Here is a 13,547-nt window from a genome sequence, read left to right as displayed (position 1 = left end):
ATTTCTATAGATAATTTTGTCAAAAGTTTATTTCTATAGAAAATTTTGTTAAAATTGTATTTCTGTAGAAATTTTTGTCAAAATTTTCTTTCTATAGAAAATTTGTCAAAATTTTTATTTCTATAGAAAATTTTTTGAAAATTTTATTTCTATAGAAAATTTTGTTAAAATTTTATTTCTGTAGAAAATTTTGTCAAAATTTTATGTCTACTTTGTCAAACTGAATTATATACGTATTGGATCGATCTTTTTTGATTTAATATGTACCACGTATGGACTTACATACAATTTAGAAGATGGTGTTAGGAGGTTTTAAGATACCTTGCCATCGGCAAGCGTTACCGCAACTTAAGTAATTCGATTGTGGATGGCAGTGTTTAGATGAAGTTTCTACGCAATCCATGATGGAGGTTACATAAGCTTCGGCCTGGCCGAACTTACGGCCGTATATACTTGTTTTTGTTGTTTTTTCTTTTTTTTTTAACTGAGAGACTATTTGTTAAAAAATATCGCATTTATGTTTCTACGACCGATATTTGATAAAATTTTGACAAAGTAGAGGATGTTCTCTTACTGATACAAAACGTTAAATACCCCCTTATAACCCCATCGTCTACACACATGTATCCTTTATATTTCAAATAAATCGGACAGTTTTTGTTTTTATACCCTCCACCATAGGATGGGGGTATATTAACTTTGTCATTCCGTTTGTAACACATCGAGATATTGCTCTAAGACCCCATAAAGTATATATATTCTGGGTCGTGGTGAAATTCTGAGTCGATCTGAGCATGTCCGCCCGTCCGTCCGGCTGTTGAAATCACGCTAACTTCCGAACGAAACAAGGTATCGACTTGAAACTTGGCACACGTAGTTGTTATTGATGAAGGTCGGATGGTATTGCAAATGGGCCATATCGGTCCACTTTTACGTATAGCACCCATGTAAACGGACCCCCACATTTGGCTTGCGAGGCCTCTAAGAGAAGCAAATTTCATCCGATCCGGCTGAAATTTGGTACATGGTGTTAGTATATGGTCTCTAACAACCATGCAAACATTGGTCCATATCGGTCCACTTTTACGTATAGCTTCCATATAAACGGACCCCCAAATTTGGCTTGCGATTGCTCTAAGAGAAGCAAATTTCAACCGATCCGGCTGAAATTTGGTACATAGTGTAAGTATATGGTCTCTAACAACCACGCAAAAATTGGTCCATATCGGTCCATAATTACATATAGCCCCCATATAAACCGATCCCCCGATTTGGCTTGCGGATCCTCTAAGAGAACCAAATTTCTTCCGATCCGGCTGAAATTTGGTAAATGGTGTTAGTATATGGTCTCTAACAACCATGTACAAATTGGTCCATATCGGTCAACTTTTACGTATAGCCCCCATATAAACGGACCCCCAAATTTGGCTTGCGATTGCTCTAAGAGAAGCAAATTTCATCCGATCCGGCTGAAATTTGGTACATGGTGTCAGTATATGGTCTCTAACAGCCATGCAGAAATTGGTCCACATCGGTTCATAATTATATATAGCCCCCATATAAACCGATCCCCAGATTTGAACTCCGGAGCCTCTTAGAGGAACAAAATTCATCCGATCCGGTTGAAATTTGGTACGTGGTGTTAGTATATGGTCTCTAACAACCATGCAAAAATTGGTCCATATCGGTCCATAATTATATATAGCCCCCATATAAACCGATCCCCAGATTTGAACTCCGGAGCCTCTTAGAGGAACAAAATTCATCCGATCCGGTTGAAATTTGGTACATGGTGTTAGTATATGGTCTCTAACAACCATGCAAAAATTGGACGATATCGGTCTATAGTTATATAGCAAAATTTTATTTCTATAGAAAATTTTGTCAAAATTTTATTTCTATAGAAAATTTTGTCAAAATTTTATTCCTACAGAAAATTTTGTCAAATTTTATTTCTATAGAAAATTTTGTCAAAATTTTATTCCTACAGAAAATTTTGTCAAATTTTATTTCTATAGAAAATTTTGTCAAACTTAATTATATACGTATTTAGTGGGCCATTTTAAGTTTAATATATACCACGTATGGACTACGTGGTATATATTACGGTATTAGGAAGTTTTAAGATACCCTGTCATCGGCAAAGGTTATCGCAACCCAAGTAATTCGATTGTGGATGACAGTCTTCAGTAGAAGTTTCTACGCAATCCATGGTGGAGGGTACATAAGCTTCGGCCTGGCCGAACTTACGGCCGTATATATTTGTTTTTTACTAACATTGTGTTCCACCCTAGTGCATTAGCCGACTTAAATTTTGAGTCTATAGATTTTGTAGAAGTCTATCAAATTCTGTCCAGATCGAGTGATACTTAAATGTATGTATTTGGGACAAACCTTTATATATAGCCCCCAATACATTTGACCGATGTGATATGATATCGAAAATTTAGATCTACAATGTGGTGCTTACTTGTTTATATTGGACAACGTCATCTCTATACTTCCCATAGTCCAGCTTGTAGAAGACATACTTGCCTGTCTATCTGTTCGGTCCGTCCGACCGTTCTTCCTTTCCTGTTCACTTAGCAATGCAATGTGAAATAAAATAAAAAATTCAAAAACGTAAAATCAAATTTATTTGCCAATAAAATCAAATGGTATTGTCATCAAAGGCAAGTTCTTTGGGGAATATATAGAGTGGGTTGACATCCTCAACAACGGCAGCAGCATTGACAATCGTGAAAAATGCAATTTGAAAAATTGACAAAGTGTAGTTACTTGGTCGAAATTGAAGACTGAAAACATTGTAGAGTAATATAGAGACACGGAGGCAGACACTGTGATGAACAAATGCCGAACCAAATTTAAGGAGAAATGAACAATGATGAATAACAAGACAATAGAAATTGCATTAGCTTCATGTTTTTGATAGGAATGGCAGTAAATTTTTTTTTTACTATAGGGATTTTATCGAAAATCCAAATCAAATTTAAGGGCAACAAAGTAAGAACATTTGTGGGACATTACCAATATCCCAATGTAATATAATTTTTGGTAATAAATATTTTTTTGGGCCATCTCACAAGTCTATGGGGAATGAACAGTGACAGTGACAGTTTCGGTTTTGTTTATTACTATTGATTCCTCTATGGTGAAATTACTTATAATTGTAAATTTTATTATTCTATTTCTTTATTTTTCTCGTTACAGAAAAAGCATCCGAATTAGGCTGGCCCCTAACATTAACCATTGTTTCTATATTATCAGCAATTTTGGGAGCTATTATTATGATTGCTGTTGTCAAGTGCCGAAGGTGAGTTCGAAAATTGTTTTTTTTCTTTGTATTATAATGTCTCTCTGTTCCTCCTTTAAAAATAAAATTTTGAAAAAATTTTCTATAGAAATAAAATTTTGACAAAATTTTCTGTAGAAAAAAAAATTTGCCAAAATTTTCTATACAAAAAAAATTGACTAAATTTTCTATAGAAATAAAATTTTGAAAACATTTTCTATAGAAATAAAAATTTGACAAAACTTTCTACAGAAATACAATTTTCACAAAATTTTATATAGAAATAAAATTTTGACAAAATTTTATATATACAACAGAATTTTACAAAATTTTCTGTTGAAAAAAATTGCCAAAATTTTCAATACAAAAAAAATTGACTAAATTTTCTATAGAAATAAAATTTTGACAAAATTTTCAATAGAAATAAAACTTTGACAAAATTTTCTATAGAAATAAAATTTTGACAAAATTTTCTAAAGAAATACAATTTTCACAAAATTTTATATAGAAATAAAATTTTGACAAAATTTTCTATAGAATAAAATTTTGACAAAATTTTCTGTAGAAAAAAAATTGACTTAATTTTCCATAGAAATAAAATTTTGACAAAATTTTCTATAGAAATAAAATTTTGACAAAATGTTCTATAGAAATAAAATTTTGACAAAATTTTCTATAGAAATAAAATTTTGACAAAATTTTCTAAAGAAATACAATGTGCACAAAATTTTATATAGAAATAAAATTTTGACAAAATTTTCTATATAAACCAGAATTTGACAAAATTTTCTATAGAATAAAATTTTGACAAAATTTTCTGTAGAAAAAAAAAATTGCCAAAATTTTCTATACAAAAAAAATGACTAAATTTTCTATAGAAATAAAATTTTGACAAAATTTTCTATAGAAATAAAATGTTGACAAAATTTTCTATAGACATAAAATTTGGACAAAATTTTCTTAAAAAAAAAAACAATTTTCACAAAATTTTATATATAAAAATAAAATTTTGACAAAATTTTCTATATAAAACAGAATTTGACAAAATTTTCTATGGAATAAAATTTTGACAAAATTTTGTGTAGAAAAAAAAGTGCCAAAATTTTCTGTACAAAAAAATTGACTAAATTTTCTATAGAAATAAAATTTTGACAAAATTTTCTATAGAAATAAAATTTTGACAAAATTTTCTATAGATATAAAATTTTGACAAAATTTTCTGAAAAAATAAAATTTTGAAAAATTTTCTAAAGAAATGCAATTTTCACAAAATTTTATATAGAAATAAAATTTTGACAAAATTTTCTATAGAAAAACAAGTATATACGGCCGTAAGTTCGGCCAGGCCGAAGCTTATGTACCCTCCACCATGGATTGCGTAGAAACTTTTTCTGAACACTGCCATCCTCAATCGAATTACTTAAGTTGCGGCAACGCTTGCCGATGGCAAGGTAACTTAAAGCCTCCTAACACCGTCTTCTAAATTGTATGTAAGTCCATACGTGGTATATATTAAATCAAAAAGATCAATTAAATACGTATATAATTCAGTTAGATAAAATTTTCTATAGAAATAAAATTTTAACAAAATTTTCTATAGAAATAAAATTTTCATAAAATTTTTAATAGAACTAAAATTTTCACAAAATTTTCTATAGAAATAAAATTTTCACAAAGTTTTCTATATAAATAAAATTTTGATAAAAATTTTCTATAGCAGTAAAATGTTGACAAAATTTTCTATAGAAATAAAATTTTGGTAGTTTATTTTTGACTCCAGTGGCAACCATGATTATGAACGGATATGGACCTATTGTTGTGTGATTGCAGATCGGCTATATATATACTTGAACCGGATCGGATGAATTTTGTTCCACCAAGAGGCTCCGGAGGTTAAATTTGGAGAACGGTTTATATGGGGCCATATATAATTATGGACCGATATGGACCAATTCTGGCATGGTTGTTAGAGACCATATTCCAACACCATGTACCAAATTTCAGCAAGATCGGTTGAAATTTGCTTCTCTTTGCGGCTCCGCAAGACAAATCTGGGGATCGGTTTATATGGGTATATATGAACCGATGTGGACCAATTTTTGGATGGTTGTTAGAGACCATATACTAACACCATGTACCAAATTTCAGTCGGAACGGATGACATTTGCTTCTGTTATAGGCTCCGCAAGCCAAATCTGAGGATCCGCTTATATGGGGGCTATACGTAAAAGTGAACCGATATGGTTCATTTGCAATACCGTCCGATCTACATCAATAACAACTACTTGTGGCAAGTTTTAAGTCGATAGCTTGTTTCGTTCGGAAGTTAACGTGATTTCAACAGACGGACGGACGGACATGCTTAGATCGACTCAGAGTTTTTGGATGGTTGTTAGAGACCATATACTAACACCATGTACCAAATTTCAGTCGGAACGGATGACATTTGCTTCTGTTATAGGCTCCGCAAGCCAAATCTGAGGATCCGCTTATATGGGGTCTATACGTAAAAGTGAACCGATATGGTTCATTTGCAATACCGTCCGATCTACATCAATAACAACTACTTGTGGCAAGTTTTAAGTCGATAGCTTGTTTCGTTCGGAAGTTAACGTGATTTCAACAGACGGACGGACGGACATGCTTAGATCGACCCAGAATTTCGCCACGACCCAGAATATATATGTATACTTTATGGGGTCTAAGAGCAATATTTCGATGGGTTACAAACGGAATGACAAAGTTAATATACCCCCCCATCCTATGGTGGAGGGTATACAAATTTGGAAAATTTTCTATAGAAATAAAATTTTAACAAAATTTTCTACATAAATAAATTTTTGACAAATTTTTCTACATAAATAAAATTTTGACAAAATTTTCTGTAGAAAAAATTGGCAAAATTTTCTATTGAAATAAAATTTTGACAAAATTACATATAGAAATAAAATTTTTAAAAAATTTCTATAGAAATAAAATTTTGACAAAATTTTCTATGGAAGTTAAATTTTGGCCAAATGTTCGAAAGAAATAAAATTTTGTCAAAATTTTCTATAGAAATATATAGAAATAAAATTTTGACAAAATTACATATAGAAATAAAATTTTTAAAAAAATTTCTATAGAAATAAAATTTTGACAAAATTTTCTATGGAAGTTAAATTTTGGCCAAATGTTCGAAAGAAATAAAATTTTGTCAAAATTTTCTATAGAAATATATAGAAATAAAATTTTGACAAAATTACATATAGAAATAAAATTTTTAAAAAATTTCTATAGAAATAAAATTTTGACAAAATTTTCTATGGAAGTTAAATTTTGGCAAAATTTTCGACAGAAATAAAATTATGTCAAAATTTTCTATACAAATAAAATTTTGCCAAACTTTTCTATAGACAAAAAGTTGTGACAAAATTTTATATAGAAATAAAATTTTGACAAATTTTCCACCGTGGCCAAAAATCGAAATGGGCATTGGGTTCGGGAACCGACTGTGGTAAGTTTTCAGAGTTTCCATAGTGCCATTTAAGTGGCAAGTTTGCACGTTGTTTTCATCTTAGGATGCGGTGTACCAACATTGTTATTTTGTTTATAACGCATGAAGTATTGATATCGGACCCGACAAGTTTTAGCCATTTTTTTCTCTAGAAAATTTAGTCAAAATATTATTTCTGTAGAAAGTTTCAAAATTTCTATAGAACATTTTATCAAATATTTTATTTCTATAGACAATTTTTTCAAATTTTATTTCTATAGAAAATTTTGTCAAAGTTTTATTTCTTTCAAAAATTTTGACAAAATTTTATTTCTATAGCAAATTTTGTTAACATTTTATTTCTTTAGAAAATTTTGTCAACATTTTATTTCTATAGAAAATTTTATCAAAATTTTATTTCTTTAGAAAATGTTGTCAAAATTTATTTAAAAGAAACTTTTGTCAAAATTGTTTTTCTTTAGAAAATTTTGTCAAGATTTTATTTCTATAGAAAATTTTGTCATAATTTTATTTCTATAGCAAATTTTGTCAAAATTTATTTTTACAGAAAATTGTGTCAAAATGTTTTCTATAGAAAATTGTGTCAAAATGTTTTCTATAGAAAAATTTGTCAACATTTTATTTCTGTAACAAATTTTGTCAAAATTTCATTTTTATAGCAAATTTTGTAAAAATTTATTTTTAAAGAAAATTGTGTCAAAATTTTATTTCTTTATAAAATTTTGTCAAAATATTATTTCTATAGACAATTTTATCAAAATTTTATTACTTTAGAAAATTTTGTCAAAATTTATTTCTAAAGGAACTTTTGTCAAAATTTTTTTCTTTAGAAAATTTTGTCAAGATTTTATTTCTATAGAAAATTTTGTCATAATTTTATTTCTATAGCAAAATTTGTCAAAATTTATTTTTAAAGAAAATTGTGTCAAAATGTTTTCTATAGAAAATTTTGTCAAAATTTCATTTCTATAGCAAATTTTGTCAAAATTTATTTTTAAAGAAAATTTTATCAAAATTTTATTTCTATAGCAAATTTTGTTAAAATTTTATTTCTATAGAAAATTTTATCAAAATTTTATTTCTTTAGAAAATTTTGTCAAAATTTATTTAAAAGAAACTTTTGTCAAAATTGTTTTTCTTTAGAAAATTTTGTTAAGATTTTAAAAATAATAATAATATATAATAAATTTTGTCAAAATTTATTTTTAAAGAAACTTGTGTCAAAATGTTTTGTATAGAAAATTTTGTCAAAATTTTATTTCTGTAGCAAATTTTGTCAAAATTTTATTTCTATAGCAAATTTTGTCAAAATTTATTTTTAAAGAAAATTGTGTAAAAATTTTATTTATTTAGAAAATTTTGTTAATTTTTTATTTCTATAGAAAATTTTATCAAAATTTTATTTCTTTAGAAAATTTTGTCAAAATTTTTCTATACCAAATTTTCTATACCAAATTTTGTCAAAATTTATTTTAAAAGAAAATTGTGTCAAAATGTTTTTTTCTTTAGAAAATTTTGTCAAAATTGTTTTCTTTAGAAAACTTTGTCAAGCTTTTATTTCCATAGAAAATTTTGTAAAAATTTTATATCTTTCGAAAATTTTGTCAACATTTATTTCTATAGCAAATTTATATTTGTTTAGTTCGGCTTAAGGTCATATGAATAAAAACAGATGTTGTTTTTTTTTTTTTTTGAGTTGTATTTTTATTTAAAATTTTCCAATATTTCGAAACATCTCCGATGTTCGTCTTCAGGGAATTCTTTTAGATGTAAAGAATAATGAACTTATTCACAAGCAACTAAATTTATAACTGTCAAAATTTTATTTCTATAGCAAATTTTGTCAAAATTTTATTTCTATAGCAAATTTTGTCAAAATTTTATTTCTATAGCAAATTTTATCAAAATTTATTTTTAAAGAAAATTGTGTCAACATTTTATTTCTTTAGAAAATTTTGTCAAAATTTATTTTTAAAGAAAATTGTGTCAAAATTTTATTTCTTTATAAAATTTTGTCAAAATTTATTTCTATAGCAAATTTTGTCAAAATATTATTTCTGTAGAAAATTTTGTCAAAATGTTTTTTCTATAGAAAATTTTGTCAAAATTTTAGTTTTATAGGAAATTTTGTCAAAATTTTATTTCTATAGAAAATTTTGTCAACATTTAATTTCTTTAGAAATTTTTCTCAAAACGTTTTTCTGTAGAAAATGTTCTCAAAATTTTTTCTATCTTGAGAGGTGTCCTGGTATGAAAGGTTAATTTTTTAATGTGTTAATATAGCGCACAACCCTAGACAACTGTCCATGTTTGGGAGGTGTCCGGTTTTCAGAGTGTCCAAGTATGAGAGGTTTCAAGGTTCTTTTTTATAAGGATTCTTTTCAAATATTTAATTATTGTTTTTTGTTTACCCATTTCCTTATTATTAATTTTTGTGTGTTTTTTTTAATTTTCTTTTTTTTTTTTAGAAAAAAGACCTCGCATCAACGCAGCGGTAAGTGTCAACATCATTCCCCTAAACAACAATTGCCACTACCCTCTGTCGATCACCATCACAACAACCATCACCATCATCATCATCATCATAATGACCACCACCACAATCCACATCATACGAACGAACACCAACAACCCCATCATAATCTTTTCTATCCCCCACCAAATATGGCATCGACATCACATCAATATCTCTTAGAACCATCGGCTACCATAGAAAATTTCAAGCAATTACCTGCAAACAGCCACCACCATAACCATAACAGACGTCCCCCAATGGGGATGATGATGGGGATGCAGCATTCATCAACGACGGCGGCGGCGGCTGGTCATCCTCATCATCCCCGGACCATAAGCTCATCGTCCTCATCGAATGATAATAGCAGTAGTGGGACTACCCAAACAAGTCTAACCACACTCTATCAGACTCGATCCCATCATGAATTTAAGGCTTTGACAAATATGGAACGAGAAAATTCCATACTAAGGAGGCCTCTGCCACCCAGACCGGACGAGTGTCTAGAGGATGGGGATCACTATGAGGGCGAGGCAGATGATGAGGAGGAGCACAACGATGATGAAAGTCTTATGCCTGACCACTATGTCTATGAAGAGCCAACCATGCAGGAATCTATAACGGCTGTTGTGGTGGTGGCTGCTACGGGCAATGGCATGGATAGACCCTAAAATTTTAGATAAACAAAACAAAACAAAAAAAAAATTCAAATCCAAATCCCAAGACCCATTCATAAATAAAACAAAAAATAGAAAAAACGACAGCAAAATTTGAACCAAATGTCTTATATGGTGCTTCCCTTTTTCTTTCTTCCATATGTCCAGACACGCATGTCCAGTGGTGGTCACGCAATAAACGGCCGAATGGCAACAACAACCACCTGAGAAGAAGCAACATATACACTGCCCACCCAGTGGACAGTATAAGGGGTCTGCAGCAACCCAATTCCCTGTCAGCGTCATCATCAATGACAGCCATGACCACAGCCATGGCAGTGGGAACGACGGCAGCAACATCATCGTCGGCCTCCACAAATATGGCAGCAACATTACCCTTCTATCATCAGCATCAGGGTGCTGGGCAACAGCAACATGGCATGTTCAATACCTATGAGCCACACCAACACCAACAGCAGCAATACCATCAGCAACAACAGGAGCAACATTATTTTGAGCACGAACATGAATATCATCAACCTCAAGAGCTACAATTGCAGCTGCAACAACATCAACATCCTCAGACATCGCCAATGAATGGTGCTGGGGCCATGGCCAAACCATCAACATTGACACAGCAACAGCAGCCATCGTCATATCATTCCCATCATGGGCACCAACAGCATATACATCCACAGCATCAGCACCAATATAGTGGAGCGTCCATGTCATCGACATCAACATCGTCCATGCCCTCATTGTCATGTATGCCATTGCAAAGGCATACCATCGCCGAACAACTTCACTTGCAGGCACCGACCAATGTCAGTCAACCGCAACATGTTCTTCAGCAGCAACAACAACAACAGCAACAGCAGCAGCATCCATTGCATCAACATCAGCAACATGGAGAACATGAAGTGCATCAGCATCAGCAGGAACATTCACCAGATTTACATCATGACAATCTGTTCCACTGGCCTACTGCGACATCACTCGTGACCAGCTGAAATGAGGAGGCTGCCCATGATGCAGCTACATGACAAAATCACCAAAACCACCAGCACCACCACCAACATCACCACCAACGCCACAATCACCACCATCAACAACATTTTCAGCATCCTCATCCTCCAACGTCATCCATTGCTCGTCACCAGCGATTACAACAAAAACACCAAAAACCTATAGCCAAGGAGGATTATAATGGCATTCGGAGCAGAACTGGAGATTCCATCGGTGATATGGCAGCAAATGAAGCTATAGCCATTATAGACGCTCATGATTTAGCTGGAACAAGTGATTTTAAATGGGCACGAGCCAAAAATTTGCAAACACTAAATAATGACTGGATTTGGCAGTGAAATAGTTTCCGCCTATAAACTCTCAACGTTGGGCGCCACACAGGTTTTCCTTTGTATGTCATTCCTCCCAAAACTCTATCCCATCTCTTTAGTGTTATCCTAAACTAACACCCAAACATAAATTTTCACTAATTCATATTTATTATGATTACACAGCGAATATTTTTTTGAAAGTTTTTTTTTTTTACAAAAATGTGCTTGTGAGAGTAACTGGATTGCAGGGAAATAAAAACAGGTGCCATAATTTATAGGCTCAATATTTTCCGAAAACAAAAAGAAAAACCTATATTCGTAATTCAAATTTACCACAGAGGCCATGTTTTCCATAGATATTGCCTGAAATATATGGTAACATGCTAAACGATATATTAAGCTGTAAGCTAAAATGAATTGCGGACAATATTATTTTTCAATTTAAACTCTTTTTTGGTAAATTATCCAAACATTTTGGTTATAAAACAAAAAACACGTTTTTATACAAAATTTAAAACTATGGAAAAGTGAATTTATGTGAAAATTTGCATCTCTTAAATATATTAAAAAAAAGGTACTAGTTTGGGGACATACTGATTATAATTCAAGGGTGAACAATTTTGGGGACATTCGTTTTGGTTTTTTTTTATTTTTATTGAGTGTATTTCTTTGGGTAACAAGATTGAATATATGCCATTAGAGAAACAGATTCGGCGATTGTTCAATGGGAAACAATTTTGGGGACTTTCGTATTGGAAAATTTTTAGTTTGAGAACATTTCTTTGTGTATCAAGTTTGAGGACATGGTATTTAAGGAACTTATTCGGGGATATTCCAATGGAAAACTTTTTAGAGACATTGTTTTTTCCAACATTATAGCTTGAGGACATTTCTTTGGGTAACAAGATTGAGTACAAGCTATTTGAGAAACAGATTCGGAGATTATTCAATGGAAAATAATTTTTGGGGACATTCGTATTGACAACTTTTTAGTTTGACGACATTTCTTTGGTTAGCAGGTTTGAGGACATGCTATTTATGGCAGCTATTCGTGGATATTTAAATGGAAAACTATTTTGGGGACATTCGTATTGGAAACTTTTTGGTTTGCGGACATTTCTTTGGGTAACAAGTTTAAGGACATGCTATTTATGGAAACTATTCGGGGATATTTCAACGGAAAACCATTTTGGGGAACATTATTTTCGCAAACTTTTTATCTCGAGGACATATTTTCGGTGTCAAGTTTGAGGACATACTATTTGAGTAATAGATTTGGCTATAATTCAATGGGAAACAATTTTGGGAACATACGTTTTGCAAAATTTTAAGTTTGAGGACATTAAGTTAAGTGACATGTTTGCGGACATTATTTGTAAATCAATGTATAGCAATGTATATTTTCAGCAACAACTCCATCCACACATAGATTCATTGCGCTACGATGGTTTTCAAGAGATTACTTTGTCAAAATTGAACTCAAAATAATCGAATATTAGAGAGAGAGAGAGAGAACAAGGTGCAATGTTATTTATTTGTTATTTATTTATTTCTATAACACTCTACCAAAACCATCTCTAAGGCATTTTCCTTGTTTTTCTAAATCGATGGCAACCCTGAACATTTGGTATTGACAATTTTGGGGACATTTGATTTTTTTATTTATTTATATATTTACAATCATAATGAATTATGAAAATAAACAGGTAATATAGGTGCTAACAACATAGGTTTTCGACCTGTGTGGACATTTGAGTCATGGAGTTTCGAAAGCATTTGGGATAGCAAGCTTAGGGACATTGCTTTTCTGGCCAAACTTTACGAAAATTGTTTAAAAAAAATCCAAGATGCTGTTTTGTTGCCATTGTCCAATTTAGCTATTAGTACAAATTGATAGCAACACTGAGAACATCTGATATCGAGAAATTTCGGGACATTTGAGCCATGGAATAATTTGGGAGTTTGTCAACTAAATTTGTAGGACAAACATACAAAGATATATATTTCCGGTAGATTATTTTTCGCCTGTAAGACATATTCGTTGTCTTTCTCAACTATCATGGTCACATTAGAATAAATTGATGGCAACCCTGTGCATTTGGTATTGACAAGTTTGGGGACATTTTAGTAACGGAATAATTTTGATGTTATGTTGGTATAAGCAAAAGCTTTTGCAGAAATTTATTGGAGAATAATTTAGAGGTCAATACGTTGGAAACCAAATTTTATAAACGTAATCACCCACACCATCGAT

At 31.0% G+C, this 13,547-nt stretch overlaps 1 protein-coding gene across 1 annotated transcript in view; it reads left to right on the top strand.

The window, feature by feature from the left end:
* The window catches only part of LOC142235079 (uncharacterized), a 258,978-nt gene extending 246,014 nt beyond the window's left edge, over positions 1 to 12,964 (top strand). Inside the window, exons 5-7 of the mRNA XM_075306304.1 lie at positions 3,211 to 3,313; positions 9,257 to 9,282; positions 10,125 to 12,964. Coding sequence (XP_075162419.1) covers positions 3,211 to 3,313; positions 9,257 to 9,282; positions 10,125 to 10,966 — 971 coding nt within the window. The 3' untranslated portion in view covers positions 10,967 to 12,964. The remainder of the gene's footprint in view (positions 1 to 3,210; positions 3,314 to 9,256; positions 9,283 to 10,124) is intronic.
* Positions 12,965 to 13,547: the final 583 nt, after the last annotated feature.

The sequence above is a fragment of the Haematobia irritans genome, chromosome 4, assembly GCF_050003625.1.
Source record: "Haematobia irritans isolate KBUSLIRL chromosome 4, ASM5000362v1, whole genome shotgun sequence".
NCBI lineage: Eukaryota > Metazoa > Arthropoda > Insecta > Diptera > Muscidae > Haematobia > Haematobia irritans.
Note: the sequence above shows the minus strand (reverse complement) of the source record. Positions and strands in the feature narration are given on the sequence as shown.